Here is a 23,039-nt window from a genome sequence, read left to right as displayed (position 1 = left end):
GTACCATAGTTGCCTAGAATAGTTTGCTTGGCTTATCTGAGTGGCTTATCAGTACAGTTCCCCTCTCCCAGTACAGCACCCCTCACAGCACAGATTATAGTACAGCACCTCTCGCTGAACACAGATTATAGTACAGCACCTCTTGCCCAGCAGAGATTACAGCACAGCACCTCTCACAGCAGATCACAGTACAACATCCATCATCCCTCATTCAGTACAGTAGCCCTCTCCCAGTACAGCACCCCCTCACAGCACAGATTATAGTACAGCACCTCTCGCCCAGCACAGATTACAGCACAGCACCCATCACCCCTCACCCAATACAGTACCCCTCTCCCAGCACTCATCACCCAGCACAGATTACAGCACAAAACCACTCACCCAGCACAGCGCCCCTCACAGCACAGATTACAGTACAGCAGCCATCACACCTCATCCAGCACCCCTCAGCCAGCACAGAACAGCTAACAGCACTACTCACCCAGCACGGCAGTCAGCACCCATCACTCACAGCACAGGCATACCCCCACACCCCATCTACTCCTCATTTGTCTTTATCTCCCCCCTCATATATCAATATCAGCCCCCTCCCCATATGTATCTGTCTCCCATTCCCCTAATGAACACATCAACATTTTTCTCAGTAAATATATTTGTAATGGGGCTATTGTAATGAAATTTTCACCAAATATCAGCAACAACCATGCAATCCACACATGCAAAGAAATCAAACCATAGATGTCCATAAATTATGTGTTATAATATGAAATGACACAGGGAAAAAGGATTGAACACGCTTACTGAAATGTATTTAATACTTCGTACAAAAGCCTTTGTTGGTAATGACAGCTTCAAGACGCCTCCTGTATGGAGAAACTAGTCGCATGCATTACTCAGGTGTGATTTTACCCCATTCTTCCACACAAACAGTCTTCAAATCTTGAAGGTTACGTGGGCCTCTTCTATGAACTCTGATCTTTAGTTCTTTCCATATTCAATTGGATTCAAGTCATGTGATTGGCTGGGCCATTCTAGCAGCTTTATTTTCTCACTTTGAAACCAACTGTGAGTGTCCTTGGCTGTGTGTTAGGGATCATTGTCTTGCTGAAATGTCCACCCTCGTTTCATCTTCAGCATCCTGGTAGATGGCAGCAGATTTTTATCTAGAATGTCTCGGTACATTTTTCCATTCACCCTTCCTTCAATCATATAAAGTATCCTAGTACTATATGCTGAAAAACTCCCCCCCCCCCCCGCCATGATGTTCCCACCTCCATCTTCACTGTTGGTATGGTGTTTTTGGGATGATGTGCAGTGCCATTTCTCCTCCAAACATGGTGTGTATTATGGCATCCAAAAAGTTACATTTTGGTCTCATCTAACTAGACTATATTCTCCCAGTATTTTACAGGCTTGTCCAAATGTTGTGGAGCAAACTTTAAACGAGCTTCAACATGCTTTTTCTTCAGCAATGGAGTCTTGCGTGGTGAGCGTGCATACAGGCCATGGCGGTTGAGTTGCATTACTTATTGTATTCTTTGAAACAATTGTACCTGCTAATTCCAGGTCTTTCTGAAGCTCTCCACAAGTGGCTTTTGGACAACTCTTCTGAATTTTTTTCACTCCTTTGTCAGAAATCTTGCGAGGAGCACCTGGTCGTGGCCGGTTTATGGTGAAATTATGTTCATTTCACTTTTGGATTATGGCCCCAACAGTGCTCACTGTAACTTTCAGAAGTTTAGAATATGTATGTAACCAATGCCATCAGTATGTTTTGCAACAATAAAGTTACGACGGTGTTGAGAGAGCTCTTTGCTTTTACTCATCATGAGATGTTTCTTGTGTGACACCTTGGCAATGAAACACCTTCTTATAGGCCATCAGTTGTGACTGAACCAGCTTATATTAATTTGCACTGACAAGGGGCAGGATTTCTTTCTATTTTCTGATAGATTTCAGCTGGTGTCTTGGCTTTCCATGCCTTTTTGCACCTCCCTTTCATGTGTTCAATACATTTTCCCTGTGTCATTTCACATTATTACATATAACTTAATTTATGAACATCTATGGTTTGATTTCTTTGCATGTGTGGATTGCATGGGTTGTTGCTGATATTTGATGACAATTTCATTACTATAGCCCCATTACCAATATCTTTACTGAGAAAAATGTTGATGTGTTCAATACTTATTTTACCCGTTGTATATATTATATATAATATATACAGTCAGGTGCATAAATATTGGGACATTGACAGAATTTTCATATTTTGGCCTCTATTCACCACCACAATGGCTTTGACATGAAACAAACAAGATGTGCTTTAACTGCAGACTTTCAGATTTAATTTGAGGGTAATCACATCCAAATCAGGTGAACGGTGTAGAAATTACAACGGTTTCTATATGTGCCTCCCACTTTTTAAGAGGCCAAAAGTATTGGGACAAATTAAACAATCCTAAATCTAACTTTCAGTTTTTAATACTTTGTTGCAAATCCTTTGCAGGCAATTACAGCCTGAAGTCTGGAACGCATAGACATCACCAAACGCTGGGTTTCATACCTGGTGATGCTCTGCCAGGCCTCTACTGCAAATGTCTTCAGTTCCTGCTTGTTCTTGGGGCATTTTCCCTTCAGTTTTGTCTTCATCAAGTGAAATGCATGCTCAATCAGATTCAGGTCAGGGGATTGACTTGGCCATTGCATAACATTCCACTTTTTAGCCTTAAAAAACTCTTTGGTTGCTTTTGCAGTATGCTTCTGGTCATTGGACGGCGCTTTACAGTGCAGATGGACAATGAGTTCTGAAGCATTTGACTGAATATGAGCATATAATTAATTCTGCTGCTTTTGTCAGCAGTCACATCATCAATAAATAGAAGGGAACCAGTTCCATTGGCAGCCATACATGCCCACGCCATGCCACTACCACCACCCATGCTTCACTGATGAGGTGGTATGTTTTGGATCATGAGCAGGTCCTTTCCTACTCCATACTCTTCTCTTCCCATCACTCTGGTACAAGTTGATCTTTGTCTCATCTGTCCATAGGATGTTGTTCCAGAACTGTAATGGCTTTTTTAGATGATGTTCGGCAAACTCTAATCTGGTCTTCCTGTTTTTGAGGCTCACCAATGGTTTACATCTTGTGGTGAACCCTCTATATTCACTCTTGTGAAGTCTTCACTTGATTGTTGACTTTGACTCATATACACCTACCTCCTGGAGAGTGTTCTTGATTTGGCCAAGTGTTGTGAAGGGGCTTTTCTTCACCAGGAAAATAATTCTTCTGTCATCCACCACAGTTGTTTTCCGTGGTCTTCCGGGTCTTTTGGTGTTGCTGAGCTCTCTGGTGCATTCTTTCTTTTTAAGAATGTTGTATTTAACAGAAGAGAAAGTAAGGCTATTCTTGGGGCACACTTATATAAGAATTCTTAATATTAAAGTAAAATATAGCTTTTAATAAATATAGTAAAAACATACCAGGTACATACACAATTATTAATGGCGAAAATATAGTAGACAATTTCTGCAAAGTACCCCACACACCAAATTGTGGGTTACAATGAATATGCTTAATTATAGGGTAATGCAACAAATACCATAGAGATTGGTATATAGGCTACACAGTATGCAATCCTATGATCCCCATTAAACAGTACAATATATGTCTACAGAACCTGGTATTCTTAAGTGGTCCCCCACATTAATACTAACCAGGCCTATCACTGGATCGCTTCCAAGATCAGACGAGTTTGGGCATAATGGGTGAAGTATGACTGTAGACCATCGCTACTGAAAATATATGGGGATTCACCCTATGCACACAGTCTGAGCCTATTATAAAATGTAGGACTATTCTCAGTAGAGAGGTCCAATTGATAATTCGTTGCTGTCAAGACAGGTGATGCATAGGCATGCCTTACTTGTGATGCAATCAGTTTGGCATATATAACTTATAAAGAACATCACATAGGTAACTGTATCAAAAAATTATAATACTGAGTTCTAAGCATACATAGAAAAATAGGAACTTTACATTGGTGACAAACAAAGTAACAAAGCCTGACAAAACATATAAAGTACACATGTACTAAAAGCAATCATCACATAAACATGGAACATCATTGAAAATATATTGTTAATAATTGTGATAATTGCCTAGAACCCTCCTTATCCAGACAAATCCCCTGCAAATAAACAATGTCTGTCAATGTTTTCTGCCTCAACTGAAAATGCCCAAAATTACATATTAATGCTGCAGTAAGGCAGATTAGCATACAACCTCAATGTCCTTAATATATATCAAACACAGAGAAATCCCAAAGGATGCACAAGGAATAGCAGCCATAAATGGGAAGCGAGCTATGTAGCAGGACTGCGTTGTATACAAATCAAAATAGCAATTGGGGGATAGCCATGGAAAGGAGAGATAAATATGAGACAAGCTAGGACTTCATAAGTCTAACCGGCTGACCAGACATGGTAATCTGTCAGCCTTTATACGTTACCAGTGTGGGGTAAAGTGGAGCCTAGTCCGTGCACTGGCTGGGTTGTCCTGAATATCAGCAGACTGTCACGTAGAGAAAGAGGACGCGCGTTTCGCCCGCATCGAGGCTTGATCACCTCATGTAGTAACAGAGCAAGTGGTAATCCATTTAAACGTGTACGAGGTACACGTCACTTACCCGCGACTAAGGTCGCGGCTCACCGCTGTAACACTGATCACAGTGCAATACAGCCTCCCATTTCAATTCGATTGGTCCATTTTTCTATGAGCTAATACTAACCAATCAGGTGGTCTCAGATGGACGCAATACCTATTGGGATATGTAGTTCAAAAATCGATTAACAATAAATCAGGGAAAAGAACACTGGTAGCCAGAAATTAATAAAGCGAACATAGAAAAATAGACCAATCAAGTGGTCCCAGATGGATGCAATGCCTATTGGGATATGTAGTTCAAAGCCAAATGACAGTAAATCAGGGAAAAGAACACTGGTAGCCGGAGATTAATAAAACGGACATTTATATATAATCCTAGTATATTGAACAATGTAGATTCAATCCAGCTATCATACTAGGTACAGCTAATAGTACATAAGGACACACTAAACTCCTATACAGATCACAGATAAAATGGAGTTGTGCTAAAGAATCATAATGTAAGTATAGGTTAATATTCATAAATATTCAAATAGGGGGGGAAAAACAAGGTTTATGATAAAAAGGACAAAATATTAAGTCATAAGAAAACCAAAAACTATAATCGTACACAGCCTGCTGTATTGGTAGTTGCAGGTGACTTATAATGTATTGAAAACATTAGGACAAATTTTTATTGGATATTCTCAGATTTATTATGACCAAAAATTATTTCACCTTCGGAGACCGCTTCTACCTGCAGACGAGGGGGACGGCAATGGGGACTGCTTGTGCCCCCACTTATGCCAACCTCTTCTTGGGCAGGTGGGAGCGGGAAATTGTCTTTGGTGACCAAATGGATAAATATACTCAATTTGTTGGCGGGTGGTGAGGAGAGCTTACGTTTGGAATTCATTCAGGAGTTAAATAAAAATGATCTCAACATAAGGTTGACCTACCATTATAGTTGTGATTGGGTATCATTTTTAGATCTTAAAATTTATAAAACTCCTGAAGGTGTTATCCATACTGAACTTTTTCGTAAAATAACAGTGACGAATAGTCTCCTACACCAGACAAGCGCACACTTCCCGCCGACTGTGGAAAACCTACCCAAAGGCGAATTCCTATGTCTTAAACGTAATTGCTCAGAGGAATCAATATACAAGATCAAAAGCTTGGAACTTTCGGAACGTCTGGCAGAAAGAGGATACAGCAAAAGATGTATTAAAAAAGCAAAGGCTAGTATTTCCTCCATTCAAAGGGAAGCTATGATTTTTAAAAAAGAAGAACATTGTCCTGGAGTCCAAAGAACCATTAAGAAGACTGAAACTGTACGGTTTATTGGTAATTTCAACAAGGAATGGGGGACCATTCAGGACATTATTCAGAAACATTGGTCCATCCTATTATTGGATGAGTTTTTGTCTAAAATATTAGGTACCAAAGTTGCAATGGGTTGGCGGAGGTCTAGAAACTTACGTGACAATCTTGTCCAGAGTCATTACGTCAAATTCCCTAAGAAGGATAACACAATACATGGTTCATTTCCATGCGGGACATGCAAAGCATGCCAGTACATGGCAAAAAGTGATAGGGTCCAAGACAAATACGGTAATACCTCTTTGATCAAAGATTTTATTAACTGTAGCACCATGGGGGTTGTGTACTGCCTGACGTGCAGTTGCGATATGAAATACGTAGGGATTACAACAACGAACTTTAGACAACGCATTTTGGAACACGTTGGGACTATCAGGAATGCTCGATCTGATCTTGCGAAATTTGAGAAGTTGACCTCTGTTGCGAGACATTTTCATCTGCACCATAATGATAATCCCAATGATTTACGTATTTTTGGTTTGGAAAAAGTATCATTGGGAATTCGTGGTGGCGATCTCATGCAACAACTGATGCAGCGAGAGAGCTACTGGACATTCAAATTAGGGGCTCTATCTCCTAGAGGAATGAACGAGTATATTAATTACAGTGTATTTTTGTAATATATTTTTAATTCCCTGCATTATTTACTCTTTTTAAATAATTCACTTCGTGATTTAAATTCTAATATTGTCACGCACCTACCACTCACACTGAGCACAGTATGGTATGTAATTATATATTTCACTATCATAATTCTATAATACTTCCACTTATTATCATTTTTAATACTTAGTCACTCAGTCACTGTGGATTATATCATATTAGGTTATAATCAGATGATTTCCATTTAATTTTGTTTGTCACGTAGATTTAATTTTTCACTTTATTGGTACATTTGATTTATATTGGTTTTGTACCATCATAATAATTTTTCACTCTTTTATTTAGTGTTCACTCTGATTCTACTAAATCTTGGATCTGGTTTTATTCCAGATAACATGTTTTATAATTTTATTATCACCTAATAGTAGTATGATCAATATTAGTGTTTTATTTATGATATAGTTCCCTTAGTGGATCCTAATGTTTTCAATACATTATAAGTCACCTGCAACTACCAATACAGCAGGCTGTGTACAATTATACTTTTTGGTTTTCTTATGACTTAATATTTTGTCCTTTTTATCATAAACCTTGTTTTTCCCCCCCTATTTGAATATTTATGAATATTAACCTATACTTACATTATGATTCTTTAGCACAACTACGTTTTATCTGTGATTTGTATAGGAGTTTAGTGTGTCCTTATGTACTATTAGCTGTACCTAGTATGATAGCTGGATTGAATCTACATTGTTCAATATACTAGGATTATATATAAATGTCCGTTTTATTAATCTCCGGCTACCAGTGTTCTTTTCCCTGATTTACTGTCATTTGGCTTTGAACTACATATCCCAATAGGCATTGCATCCATCTGGGACCACTTGATTGGTCTATTTTTCTATGTTCGCTTTATTAATTTCCGGCTACCAGTGTTCTTTTCCCTGATTTATTGTTAATTGATTTTTGAACTACATATCCCAATAGATATTGCGTCCATCTGAGACCACCTGATTGGTTAGTATTAGCTCATAGAAAAATGGACCAATCGAATTGAAATGGGAGGCTGTATTGCACTGTGATCAGTGTTACAGCGGCGAGCCGCGACCTTAGTCGTGGGTAAGTGACGTGTACCTCGTACATGTTTAAATGGATTACCACTTGCTCTGTTACTACATGAGGTGATCAAGCCTCGATGCGGGTGAAACGCGCGTCCTCTTTCTCCACGTGACAGTCTGCTGATATTCAGGACAACCCAGCCAGTGCACGGACTGGGCTCCACTTTACCCCACACTGGTAACGTATAAAGGCTGACAGATTACCATGTCTGGTCAGCCGGTTAGACTTATGAAGTCCTAGCCTGTCTCATATTTATCTCTCCTTTCCATGGCTATCCCCCAATTGCTATTTTGATTTGTATACAACGCAGTCCTGCTACATAGCTCGCTTCCCATTTATGGCTGCTATTCCTTGTGCATCCTTTGGGATTTCTCTGTGTGTGATATATATTAAGGACATTGAGGTTGTATGCTAATCTGCCTTACTGCAGCATTAATATGTAATTTTGGGCATTTTCAGTTGAGGCAGAAAACATTGACAGAAATTGTTTAATTGCAGGGGATTTGTCTGGATAAGGAGGGTTCTAGGCAATTATCACAATTATTAACAATATATTTTCAATGATGTTCCATGTTTATGTGATGATTGCTTTTAGTACATGTGTACTTTATATGTTTTGTCAGGCTTTGTTACTTTGTTTGTCACCAATGTAAAGTTCCTATTTTTCTATGTACGCTTGGAACTCAGTATTATAATTTTTTGATACAGTTACCTATGTGATGTTCTTTATAAGTTATATTTGCCAAACTGATTGCATCACAAGTAAGGCATGCCTATGCATCACCTGTCTTGACAGCAACGAATTATCAATTGGACCTCTCTACTGAGAATAGTCCTACATTTTATAATAGGCTAGACTGTGTGCATAGGGTGAATCCCCATATATTTTCAGTAGCGATGGTCTACAGTCATACTTCACCCATTATGCCCAAACTCGTCTGATCTTGGAAGCGATCCAGTGATAGGCCTGGTTAGTATTAATGTGGGGGACCACTTAAGAATACCAGGTTCTGTAGACATATATTGTACTGTTTAATGGGGATCATAGGATTGCATACTGTGTAGCCTATATACCAATCTCTATGGTATTTGTTGCATTACCCTATAATTAAGCATATTCATTGTAACCCATAATTTGGTTTGTGGGGTACTTTGCAGAAATTGTCTACTATATTTTCGCCATTAATAATTGTGTATGAACCTGGTATGTTTTTACTATAATTATTAAAAGCTATATTTTACTTTAATATTAAGAATTCTTATATAAGTGTGCCCCAAGAATAGCCTTACTTTCTCTTCTGTTAAATACTCTGTTATACTTAGGCTGTGGGAGCACCACCAACAATTTTTTGGATGTATAAATTATTCATAGACATAGATGGTTGGTTATAGTAATTCTAGTTATGTTTCTGTGCGGAATCCTCCCTGTTCACTTTTTAAGAATGTTCTAAACAGTTGATTTGGCCACACCTAATGTTTTTGCTATCTCTCTGATGGGTTTGTTTTGATTTTTGAGCCTAGTGATGGCTTGCTTCACTGATAGTGACAGCTCTTTGGATCTTATATTGAGAGTCGACAGCAACTGATTCCAAATGCAAATGTCGCACCTAGAATCAACTCCAGACCTTTTACCTGCTTAATTGATAATGAAATAACGAGGGAATTGCCCACACTTGTCCATGAAATAGCTTTTGAGTTGAGAGTCCCATTACTTTTGGCCCCTTAAAAAGTGGGAGGCACATATAGAAACCGTTGTAATTCCTACACCGTTCACCTGTTTGGATGTAATTACCCTCAAATTAAATCTGAAAGTCTGCAGTTAAAGCACATCTTGTTTGTTTCATTTCAAAGCCATAGTGGTGGTGAATAGAGACCAAAATATGAAAATTCTGTCAATGTCCCAATATTTATGCACCTGACTGTATTATATATACACATATATATAGTATTTAGAAAAGAAGCCACTCAAAAGGGACTTTAAAATAAAACTTATGTTATGGAAAATACATTTTGGCCCAGCACATTACGTCCTAGTTAATGAGAGGTTCAGGAACTGAGGGCCTGATTCAGACACGCTCGCTAGATGCGTTCGCACGCAGCCAAAGTATGCAAATCCCGTGATCGCATGGCAAGGCATTAGCAAGGCCACTATGTCTTGATCGCGGTGTGTATTTAGACTCCCACCAGCCTGTCTTAAGACTCCCACTTTCCCACATTATACGCAGCACTTGTGGCTGACCATACCCTACAGCAAGCACTACGAGTGCTTCAGTGTGTATTTCAGGCATGTGAAGTGTATTATGATGCTGCGTCTTAATTATGCACGCCTCTGAAACGGAGTTAAGATGCTCAGACACGCCTGTGTTCGCACCACCACACCCCCGTTTCCATCAACCATCCCCTGTCACCACCCATAAACGGCTCGTCCTGTCACTCATTCTAGTGAGGTGCTATGCGCAGCGAGCGAAAGCTTCCCAATCGTATGGAGTAGTTTGCGCATGCGCACATTGCAAAGATCAGCAGGCGGGTCTGAATCAGGTCCTGAGTTCCTGCTGAAAAATAGCACTGTGTGCAAGGGTAACGGCCCCTATACACGGTGCAATATAGCAGCTGATCCGACAGATTGGTGCGATATCGCTGCTATATCGTACCATGTGTGGCATCATATCGGCTAGTGCGCGCTCCAGTGGGGTCGTACATCGCACTTCCAGATCTTACTGCATGTTCAGTTAATCTGGGGCTGCAATGTACAATCCCATGCAGTGCTATGCGGGTGGGGGAAAGGGGTTGCCGGCATATCAGGAGGTCGGCCACCTGATCACTCTGTGTCTGGGGACCGCCCAATATGTCGGCCATCGGATCGCAAGTCGCATTGCAAGGTACATATCGCCCCGTCTATGGTGGGGCCTTAAATCTACTGGTGCCGTGGTCTAGAGGGTGTGTGCGCCCGCAACAAGTCACTATAGTTTGGGTGCGCGATTCGCCGTGACTGGATTGTTCAGAAAGTGGATGCACATACCACATGCGTGTCTAGTGCATACTTGCCAACTCTTCTTGATTGTCAGAGAGACTCCCTGAAATAGTAGCAATCTCATTGACACCCTGAAGAGTCTAGCAATCTCCCCGATTGCACCTTACCCCCAGTATGAAGCTGTTATATATGAAAAAAAAAACATATGTACGTTCAAATGGGTTCATTAGTATAATTTCCCTGCATTGGTTATAAGGCCGAATGATCCCTATGGTTACATGTGTTTTCTGAAAAGTATCAGTGTTTTCATCAACAAGTAGGTTTTACTAACTGCTTTGGGGCTCATTTACATCTGGGTGTAAATCAAGTTTATGACACGCCCACTTTACCACCGCGCTCACAGGTGTTGCTTTAACAATGTCCCTGAAATGCTTTTTCAAAACTAGGCAAGAATGGTAGTGGGAGGAACAAATTAGATACTTCTTTACATCATGACATTGGATGCAGGGTAACTGCATGGTGAAAGGAAAACATGAGGACAAAAAAACACTAAGCAGGCGCTAAAAAAAAAATAAAAGTTATATATCACTACGTCTAGAAAAAGCAGCAAAACAATTATGAGCTTGTGTGAATTTAAATACTGTGGCCGCAGAATGGTCACTGGATACTAGAAACAGAGATGGGTTTTGCGCTAATTGATATTATGTATCTGAAAAATATGAGAGTATAATAGGGATATGGTAGAACCCACACAAAGATCAATACGCCATTTTTAATATCAAAAGGTTTATATTAGGTCCCATTGTCTTGCTGCTAATATTCATGCTGCTATTACTAGATTATTAATGTTGGTGTATTGTTGTATTTTTATTATATTATTGTTACTTTTATTCAAAATACATATATAAACATTATATGAGATTAAAAATGGTGTCTTGATCTTTGTGTTTGGGCTCTACCATATCCCAATTATACTCTCATATTTTTTAGATACATAATATCAATTAGAACAAAACCCATCTCTGTTTCTAGAAAGAACGAAAATAACATCTCTATGTATCTTCTTACAAGTAACACAAAGTGATTTGTTATTTTTTATTTAGAAAGGTTAAATAAAATAATTCCAGGAAGCTACATAACCCCTTTCATTATTATAGTTCACACAAAAAAGGTTGTTTATATTGTTGTATTTGTTTCATTTATAGGAATTAAAGTTGTGTACAATACAGATAAAGATCCTGGACAAAGAGTTGTGAAATTAGAAGTTATTTGCACCAAATGCCGTGTACCAAAATATGTTCCAGTGGAGATGGACGAAGTATACAAAGTGGTTCTTCCTGGCTACATTGCTGATGGGGGGGATGGTTTCAGCATGTTAAAAAATGAAAGTTTGAGACATGATAGTGGTAAGTTTTCAAGACCTGTTGCATATAGAGCTCTAAGCGTGTAGCCACATTTCTCTCATTAATGCTTTAAATCCACAAGAACTTTTCCCCATTCCAAAAATGCCTTTCACCCCCAGATAGCAAATCATGAATGGTGAACGGAGTATCCCGTTCCCTAACCATACACATATACAGCAAGTGCAAAGGTATCATCTAGGATCCCTGTTGTTGGGTCGGTGAGGGGTGAGGGTCTTTAGATTGGAGCAAAGTTCTTGTGTACCAGATCCCTAAATGACAGGATTACACTTAAAAAATATAAAAATAAGAGACAAAAAACAAACTCAGTAACAGGAGTGTGTGGCAACCTAATGCAGCTGCCCCAGGCAACAGGTTTTTGAGGTCAAGAACTGGAGTCTCTCATTGCGCGGCACAGGTAGCTTAGTTAATTGAAACTGTCAGAAGCTGGGCACACACCAGAGCCAGATTAAGGTTTGTGGGGGCCCCTGGGCAACAAACATGTGGGGGCCCGTATTAAATGTGACGAACTTGGGTTATGCACAGTGAGGATCTCAGTAGTGTCAGTGTCCACAGTAGTGGTGCCCTTTATGCAATTCTCCCATTAATAGTGCCCCAAGTAGTCATGCCCCCTGTAGTTATGCGCCCTGTATAAATACCCCCAGTAGTAATGCCACTGTAGTTATTCCCCCAATAGTAATGTCCACCAGTAGTCATGCCCCCTATGTGTGCCCAATAGTAATACCCCTGTAGTTGTGCCCCCTGTGGTAGTGGCTCCAGTTGTAATACCCCCTGTAGTGATGCCCCTGTATTAGTGCCCCTAATAGTAATGCTCCCTCTGCAGTAGTGCCCCAGTAGTAATGCCCTGACTTCAAGTAGTAATGCCCCCAGAAGTGGTGCCCCAAATATTAATGCACCCAGTACAAAAAGCCGCTTGCACTACAAAATAAAAAAAAGAGCTATTACTTACCTTAAACTCCGCTTCAGTCCACGCTGCCCGGCTACTCCTCTGCACCTCATGAGTTATGACGTCTCTCCCATAGTGCACTGTGAGCTCCAGTCTCCGGCTGCCGCTGCGGGGAGGGAGCCGGGCGACCGCTGATTACAATCTCAGCAGGCGTCTGGCAAATGGTCCTCCCTGCGGCGCCGGGGTTGGGTTGGCCGGAGGAGGCAGAACTGGTTCAGTCTCCTCCGGTTCACTTTAACCCCGATGGGTGTGGGGGCCCTTAAGGTGTGGGACCCCAGGGACAATCGCCCCTGTCGCCATCCCCTTAATCCAGCCCTGGCACACACTACGATGTGTGTGTCCAGCGGCGGAAAGACGCAATGTAATGATACCTCATGCGTCATACACACTACACGATCCGGTGTACGACGGAGCTATGTATAGTTAAATGCTGCATGTAGCAGCATGGCTTCATTCATTGCATCATCCCATCTGGTGGTGCAGAACAGCAGATGGGACGATGTGATGAATGACCATCGCAAACGAAGGATCAAGCATACATACTGCACGACCCGTACGATAGATTATTCTGATCCGCGACGGAATGATATATCATATGACGGAATATACAGTATATTGTGCATCTAGCTTAATTCTGAGGTATAGATGACCCTACATTCAAACTAACTGCGTTGTACAATTTGTGTAGAGGCACAGCAAGCCTACACACATTCATTCCAAAATAATAGACCAGAATTATTGATTCTGAAATTTTATTTTTGGATCAATTATTACACTACACTATGTTATAAGAAAGTCAAATTATTTTTCATCCTAGTGTTAACCTTTAAAAATAATCAAGGTAAATGTTTTCAACTTATTTTTTTCCTAGGTGATCTCGATGTGGCAGTTGTTGGAAGTTACATAAATAAAATGATAAGGGTCTACCCTGCTCTGGATGGGAGGATACAGTTTTCCAAGGAGGAATGTAGAAACTCAGCGTCCACTTACATCTATATGAACACTCCCTTGGTCTTGATAACTCTTATTGTGTTGGCACATACACTATTCTGATAATTGTTCTCAATGACATAAAACATGTTAGTTTAACTTTCTAAGAATTCAGTAATCAAGACCTTCAGCTTCTTTACTGATATATATATATATATATATATATCTATCTATCTATTGGAATACTGATATATATTGAACACATCTACAAAATATGAACAATTATAGAAGCAATAATAATAGTAAAATGTAAAAAAAATCCATATTTTGGAATATCATTGAAATCTATAAACTGTTTTGTGAAACATTAAACAGTTTGCTACATTTTTGACATATTTCAAGAATTTCATCATGTTTTCATCAAGCACATTTGAGTTCATGCTGACTGGTAATTATAGGAACCCTTACAGAGTAGATTTACAGTTTAATCACTATTACTACTACAAGGAAATGGGTTTGCTCCTACATTATTGTATAGAAGCCTGTTTACTTCACTGTTCATAAGTGCACATTTTAAAAATGCACATTTGTTTACTGTTTTTTTCAATTACACTACTAAAGTACCCTCATCATATCATGGTGTTAGGATTTCCATGTGCTATAACGTGGGTTCATTACTAGACAAGTTAATCAAATTAATTAACCTGTACGTAACTAAGAAGTCTGTTGCGAAAAAAACCCAGTTAAAAACGTAATAGTTCTTTAGAGGTTCTCATGGTGTACCAAGTACAAGACAGATCAGATACTGAAGTATCAGTGGGGACTAACTTGATATTTTTGCATAGGATACATGTTGATTTCTATAACTTGATGCATACTGTTAGTTAGCAGCTGTGTCAAACTTGAATGACACACACATGATAAATTTCGGTGACTAGAGCTCAGTGATGGCTGCATTACTTCAGAAGGGGTAGAGAACACTTGTTGAATTATGTTTTGCATTTTTTTAATGGGTAACAAATCTCTTCTTCCTTAGTTTTATGACAGTCCTCTACACCTTTTGTGTTGGCATTATCCTGGCATTTCCTATGGCAAGTGCAATAAAATGCAATGTAAATATATTGTTCCTGCAAAATAATCACATAGGAATATTTCCAATCTTATAGAATACACAGAAAATTTGTCTTTTTAATTGGTACATTTGTTTAGTATTGGATACCATTAACATAAACAAGATGGTAGTCATGGGGGGAAATTAATGTAAGTTAGTCATAATTTGGCAGCTGCTAAAATGCTTAATATCTCTGATTACAACAGTGTTTTTACTCTTCCGCACTCTGTATATACCTCATTTATATGCACCAAAGAACCATGAAGTGGAATAAAGCTGTGCTGGTATCTGTACATTTTATTTTGAGATGTCGTTATTTAAAAATATTTTTGTGCGACTGAAACATTTTGGAATAATTGTGTATCATTTTTGTCTTTTGTATCTTAACTTGGCTACTTTCACATAATAAAAAGACACAGCCAGTGATTTTAGGACTTATTTTTAAACAACAGTAGCATCCAGTATTGATTCTCTGCTTTGCGTATTTGGATGCAAATGGCAAGTCGTGCTATTTACTTCACTGACAAAACCTAGAGCTGTATGGATGCAAAATATTGTTTGTAGAAAGTTGGTTTATTTAATTTAAGCCTTAGGTCTATATTCCCTCTCTTCTAATCCCCACCTACATTACACTACTTTCTTCACATCTTATCTTCCACTGCACCAAGGATTGTATCACTTTACACAGGTATTGACCTGTAGAGTGAGATCCTGCCAAAATTAACAATTTTGTTTGCTAATACTTTGCCATTGTAATACTGTTATTTAGTCTACAACTCTTACAATGAGGCCTCTATTTGACATTCATCCTGCAAAATACTGCATCATTGGTGCACGTGTGTATTCAAGCGTTATACTGCTTATTTCATCAACCTTCCAGGACCCTTATTTATATTAGTCAGTCAAATAGCGAGATGCTGCAGTATTGGCTAATTAGCCTGATAGACCAGTTTGCATGTGTGACCCCTAAACAAGTCATCATGATTATTCTGATCATTAATGAGTACATTGGCAAATGTGGTATTAAAATGGGATGTAGTTGGCATCCCGGCGTGTCGTGATGCCGATGGTCTAAATAACAGTGCCAAAATCCCGACAGGTCGGCATCCCGAATGGTAAGTATCGGGGTGCACTGGGAAGGTAGCGGGGTTAGGTTAAGCTATTGGGATGGTTAGGGTTAGGCACCAAGAGGGTTAGGATTACGATGCAGGGAGGAGGCAGGTAGGTTTAGGCACTAGGGGGGGGAGGTTAGGTTTAGGCACCGGGGAGGGGGGGTCTTAGGTTTATCGTGTGGGGAGGGGGAGGTTAGGTTTAGGCACTAGGAAGGGAGGGTTTTGGCATTGGGGAGGGAGGGTTATGGTAGGGAAAAAACTTACCTTGCGTTCCAATGGGTGTCGGTATTCTGGCTGTCGGGATGCTGCTGTCGGTATTCTGAACAGCGGCATCCCAACAGCCAGGATATCATACCCAACCCATTAAAATGACGGTTCTCTGTCTGTGTGCAAGGTCATCTTTCAGCTGCAATAACAGGCCCCAGAGAAGATGAGGCTACTTGATCCTTATGGAATGGCTGCATCTCATCCACAATGCCCACCGATTTGGACATTCCAAATAATTTTTTATATTTTGTTAATGGAGAATAGGAAATATAATACCTTCCACTGTGACAATACATTACATATGTGTAGCACTGTAGCTGACCTTCACTAAACCATGCTTTCATGTCCATACAATCATTGGACATGCTTACTTGTAAATTTAAGAAATGAGAGAAGAGCAGAATGAGGTGTCTGCTTTCATAGAGGACACAAAAAAAACAGTAGGGTAGCTCCTGCTGTAGTGTGAACAAATACAAAAAAAAATGGTTGCTAATGCAGTTCTATAATACCCCTTTCAGACAGACACAATGACCCAGTAATTTTCTGGTACAAGCCGGCTTGAACCAGATCGTTCTTCTGTCTGAAAGGGTCAGTCCAGGAAAAAAATCCCAGGACTTCAACCCAGGCAATTACCAGGGTTCTTCCCGGATCAGACACGGTTTGCTGGCTGTCTGAAAGGGTGCGACCTGGATTGTTAGAGCCGGGTTGCGGTATATGGCGGTGATTGGATGAGCTGGTCGGGGCAGTGGCTGATTGGCTGAGCAGGAGGGTCTCTCTGATTGGATGAGCAAATGGGGCACTGGTGCTGGCGTCTGAGGTCATCACTGAGCTGCAGAAATTGATAAGAGACAGCATGGCGCACTGGTTGGAAGAGTAAATTAGAGAGCTGCTGGCAGTTAGAGGGGAGGAGGAGATCTGCAGGCAAATTACTGGGACAGTTAAGGATGCCACAGTGTAGCCCAACATTGCCGAGATACTGGCATCCAAGGGCATTATGCGGACGCAGCAACAGGTTGCCAACAAACTGAAGGCACTGAGAAAGACCTATAATGGATTCTATAAATAAATTGGGAGGGGGAAAGTGGGAAAATGATACACCGCACTGAGGAGACCAAAGAAAAGATAGTGGCGCATGTCAGTTAAGCAGCTGTTAAAAGGAGGGGGTTAGTGTCCTCAATATGTAGGACAATGGGAAAAAAATAGATAACAGCACTATTGTGGGCACATACAGCCAGGTGCATAAATATTGGGACATTGACAGAATTGTCATATTTTGGCCTCTATTCACCACCACAATTGCTTTGAAATGAAACAAACAAGATGTGCTTTAACTGCAGACTTTCAGATTTAATTTGAGGGTAATTACATCCAAATCAGGTGAACGGTGTAGGAATTACAACGGTTTCTATATGTGCCTCCCACTTTTTAAGGGGCCAAAAGTAATGGGACTATCAACTCAAAAGCTATTTCATGGACAGGTGTGGGCTATTCCCTCATTATTTCGTTATCAATTAAGCAGGTAATAGGTTTGGAGTTGATTCTAGGTGTGACTTTTGCATTTGGAATCAGTTGCTGTCGACTCTCAATATGAGATCCAAAGAGCTGTCACTATCAGTGAAGCAAGCCATCAGTAGGCTGAAAAATCAAAACAAAACCATCAGAGAGATAGCAAAAACATTAGGTGTGGCCAAATCAACTGTTTGGAACATTCTTAAAAAGAAAGAACGCACTGGAGAGCTCAGCAACACCAAAAGACCCGGAAGACCATGGAAAACAACTGTGGTGGATGACCGAAGCATTATTTCCCTGGTGAAGAAAAACCCCTTCACAACAGTTGGCCAAATCAAGAACACTCTCCAGGAGGTAGGTGTATATGTGTCAAAGTCAACAATCAAGAGAAGACTTCACAAGAGTGAATATAGAGGGTTCACCACAAGATGTAAACCATTGGTGAGCCTCAAAAACAGGAAGACCAGATTAGAGTTTGCCAAACAACATCTAAAAAAGCCATTACAGTTCTGGAACAACATCCTATGGACAGATGAGACAAAGATCAACTTGTACCAGAGTGATGGGAAGAGAAGAGTATGGAGAAGGAAAGCAACTGCTCATGATCCAAAACATACCACCTCATCAGTGAAACATGGGTGGTGGTAGTGGCATGGCGTGGGCATGTATGGCTGCCAATGGAACTGGTTCCCTTGTATTTATTGATGATGTGACTGCTGACAAAAGCAGCAGAATGAATTCTGAAGTGTTTCAGACAATATTATATGCTCATATTCAGTCAAATGCTTCAGAACTCATTGGATGGCGCTTCACAGTGCAGATGGACAATGACCCGAAGCATACTGCAAAAGCAACCAAAGAGTTTTTTAAGGCTAAAAAGTGGATTGTTATGCAATGGCCATGTCAATCCCCTGACATGAATCCAATTGAGCATGCATTTCACTTGATGAAGACAAAACTGAAGGGAAAATGCCCCAAGAACAAGCAGGAACTGAAGACATTTGCAGAAGATGCCTGGCAGAGCATCACCAGGGATGAAACCCAGCGTCTGGTGATGTCTATGCGTTCCAGACTTCAGGCTGTAATTGCCTGCAAAGGATTTGCAACAAAGTATTAAAAAGTGAAAGTTAGATTTAGGATTGTTTAGTTTGTCCCATTAATTTTGGCCCCTTAAAAAGTGGGAGGCACATATAGAAACCGTTGTAATTCCTACACCGTTCACCTGGTTTGGATGTAATTACCCTCAAATTAAATCTGAAAGTCTGCAGTTAAAGCACAATTTGTTTGTTTCATTTCAAAGCCATTGTGGTGGTGAATAGAGACCAAAATATGAAAATTCTGTCAATGTCCCAATATTTATGCACCTGACTGTAGGTTCTCTGAAGTGGGGTTTGAGAAATTCACTCTATATCAATAACTAATATAAGTATACATGGCTTGTTGATAAAACATTTAATAGACACTTAATATTTGGTCACCTCTTGTAAAGGGAGTAATAATATACGCATACAAACAAATAAAACATATTGTATAAAAGGTTACTGATATTTAGCGTAACGGCTGACTATGGTATCCCACCCTTTGATGGAGATCCCTGTAAGGGAATTATGCATAGGAAATTGAGTCCCGGTATAATGTCCAGCAATATTATATAGATGGAGATGTTACCATTCCTGGTTGAATTAGCAAGGTGTCCTCGCAATATGCGTGTCCTCATAGAAGGAAGTCATCCAGTGGTATCCCTGGTTAGAGAGGTAGCCGGCCCGGGTTTATTGGTGTTAATTCCAAACAAACTTTATCCTCAAGTGCATCCAAATGGGTAGGGAAAACAGCAACCAAGGCTCAACGTGTGGAAAGAGCCCACACCTTCATCAAGAGCAAGATATTTATACTGCTTTGCTCATCAAACTATTAGCAGGTGTTTATACGATTGTAAGTAATTAACTAATTACCAATCCATGTGAAAAGATTTAACCAAAATCTTATGATATAAGAAGGCAATCATATATAAAACCATATCTTATTACCACTCGTTTTCCATATATTTTAATAAGTTTAAAATCAGGCAATACCTAGATCTGTTTATCCCTCAGCATGGTCACGTGAGCGATCCGATCAAGTGTTACATGACGTACGGAAATCCCATTGGTTAATTGCCAGTCATGTGTCTGTGACTGAAAATAGTTGGATGACAAATCAATAGAGTCTTATGAGGTAAAGAGGCAGTCACAACATAAAATCACCTCATGTTATTATATGGAAGCAAGTGGTAATAAGGTTAAGAACAGGTATTACCTGTATCTGTTAATTCCACGGCGCAGTCACGTGAGCGAAGAGCGATCACGTGTCCCGCAACGTGGGAAAATACCATTGGTTTAGTGCCTGTCACATGTCCGTGGCTGGAGGTGGTTCACAGATGGATGACAGGCTACAATAGAACAAAAACACTTAGTTTGTTTACATCATGTGATCCCACTATCATATGTCTCCGCATTAGTGTAAGAGACAATAATCGTTCCTTATTAGAATGAGGAGACAGCTCATTGGTATTGAGCCGATACTGGCCCTGATTCAGAGCCGGACGCTCTGACCAGAGCGCTCGCTCTGAATCAGGGCCCACCACCCACAGCCTATACGAGTGTGCAGGATGATGGTCGCGATGGTCTTGACCATTGCGACCATCGCCAGTGCGAGCAGAAACCTGCGGTTGACTTTCTCAACCGCAAGGCCAGGAGTGATTTTGGCTCTATCAGAGCCAAAATCACTCCCACTGACATCACTAGTGATGTCAGTGGGGCCGGCTTCTGACGGTAGGCGTTCCCTTGGGAACGCCTCCGTCTGGCAGGCACGCCCCCGGCACACCCACCAAAGGGGGCGTGCTGTCAATCAACATCGACAGCACGCCCCCTTTGATCAGACACTACGAGCGAAGGAAAGTCCTTCGCTCGTCGAGTCTCGCGCATGCGCACGACGGAGCTCCCTCCGTCGGGCGCATGCACAGTGCACACCATCGACCCACTTGCGAGCGGACAGCCGCTCGCGAGTGGGTCTGAATCAGGCCCACTGTGCTTTGGAACAATGAAACCTATTGAGAGTTGAACACAATCCTTGTGGAACCATGAGAGGTAACTAATAACAACCATATGTAAACATGTCTCCCAAGTTTCCAAAAGACACCCGGGAATGCGTAAATCACACCTATTTGTAAACATTGGATAACATCTTCAATATAACATAGGTTTCATATTGGGATAATATATTCAATGTATGGAAATAACTTTTGCAACAGAATTATAATATTGCGCGTAGTGACACATCAAGGTTGACATACCAAAGTATGTATCGATGGTGGTAAATCTACTTAAACCTCAAACAAGACAAATAAACAATAAAGGGATATATAAAAAAATGATATCACAAATTAAATACATTATTAATAAGAGAGAAGAGAAGGGGAAGGATAGAAGGAACATTCAAAGAATGAGAAAGGGGAGAAGGGAAACACCCCATCTTTCTCTATATAACCAAGAGAAAATCAATCAAATTTACATATACAATATGTCAGATGTAAAATTAGAGTTTACGTAGCGGTTTGAGATATAGACCCGATTACTATTCTGATTCAAATGAAGGTGATGGGGACCCTATCTACCTACAAGTAAAGAGAGATGTTTCTTAGATGATGCTATTTAGTACCACCGATTCATTCAGGCCCTCTGGATATAAAGTATTTAACTTAAACATCCAGTAGACTTCTTGTCGGCATAAATTTCTATATTTGTCACCCCCTCGTGCTGTATTCTGAATGTGTTCTAATCCAACAATGGAAATACTGCTGCTACTGCTCACATGAAATTCAATAAAGTGTCTCGAGACACTATGGTTAGAAAATGTATTAATTATATTACGACGGTGCTCCATGAACGTCCTCTTAAGAGCTCTGGTGGTTCAGCCCACATATTTCAATCCGCACCCACAAGTCAGCAGGTAGATCACACAAATGGAATCACAGTTCATGAAGCTGGCAATGGTGAATGATTCATTTTTAGGGCCCATATCTATATTAATAGTTCGTCTGGGAATATGGGTGCACATAGTGCATCTGTTTTTTCCACATCCATAAAAACTGGGTGGACGAGAGGGTAACTATTTTGGAAGTAGAGGGTTTTCCAAATTATCAGGATCAGATTTATTTGTCTTGAGATGACTGGGGGCAAGTATATTTTTCAAAGATTTGTTCTTTCTATATATAATCTGTGGTGTATGTGGTAGAAGATCTTTCAAAACATTGCCATGACCCAATATCTTATCATTTCTTTTAATAATATTGCTTATTTCCTTATGCTGAGAAGTATATTTACATATAAATGCTAGATCTTGTTCTGGCAAATGTTCTTGTGTCGAGGAATTAGTTTTAGAGATGAGTAGATGAGATCTTATACAATCTAAGACTTCTATCATAGCTTTGTGGAGAATACCTTCCGGGTACCCTCTACGTCTAAAGGCATTCATCATTTCGTCTGCTTGTTCTTTAAATACACTATCTAGGGAACAATTTCTGCGGATACGCATCAATTGTCCCTTCGGAATATTACGTTTCCAAGGCTTGTAGTGAGCACTTTGGAAATGAAGGTATGACTGAGTGTTCACTGATTTGGTGAAATTAGAGGTGTGTATGGTTGACCCAACTGCCTCGAGGGTCACATCCAGGAAGTCAGTCCATCTCCTGTCATATGTGAAAGTGAACGTGAGATTGAAAGCATTGGAGTTCAAGGAAGTGACAGTGTTCAGCTGAAGTGAGATCCCCATCCCAAAAAATGAAAAGGGCATCAATGTAATGGCCATAGAAGACCAGAGACGCGCAGAAATTATTTCAGGTATTAATTCTTTATCATCGAATTTATCATTTTATGTTGATTCATTTTTAAAACCACGGGTGTCCACTTTAAAATCACATATTAAGGATACCGCACATTTTTTTAGAATTGATCCAGGATATTAAATGGAAAGATTCATATTGCT

At 40.2% G+C, this 23,039-nt stretch overlaps 1 protein-coding gene across 1 annotated transcript in view; it reads left to right on the top strand.

The window, feature by feature from the left end:
* The window catches only part of NT5E (5'-nucleotidase ecto), a 120,819-nt gene extending 105,397 nt beyond the window's left edge, over positions 1 to 15,422 (top strand). The window contains exons 8-9 of the mRNA XM_088470749.1: positions 11,927 to 12,127; positions 13,960 to 15,422. Of these exons, the coding sequence (XP_088326875.1) occupies positions 11,927 to 12,127; positions 13,960 to 14,141 (383 nt within the window). The 3' untranslated portion in view covers positions 14,142 to 15,422. The remainder of the gene's footprint in view (positions 1 to 11,926; positions 12,128 to 13,959) is intronic.
* Positions 15,423 to 23,039: the final 7,617 nt, after the last annotated feature.

The sequence above is a fragment of the Taudactylus pleione genome, unplaced genomic scaffold (assembly GCF_031769625.1).
Source record: "Taudactylus pleione unplaced genomic scaffold, aTauple2 ptg000015l, whole genome shotgun sequence".
Classification (NCBI taxonomy): domain Eukaryota; kingdom Metazoa; phylum Chordata; class Amphibia; order Anura; family Myobatrachidae; genus Taudactylus; species Taudactylus pleione.
The sequence above is the reverse complement of the archived record's forward strand: the minus strand, read 5'-3'. Positions and strand labels throughout refer to the sequence as shown.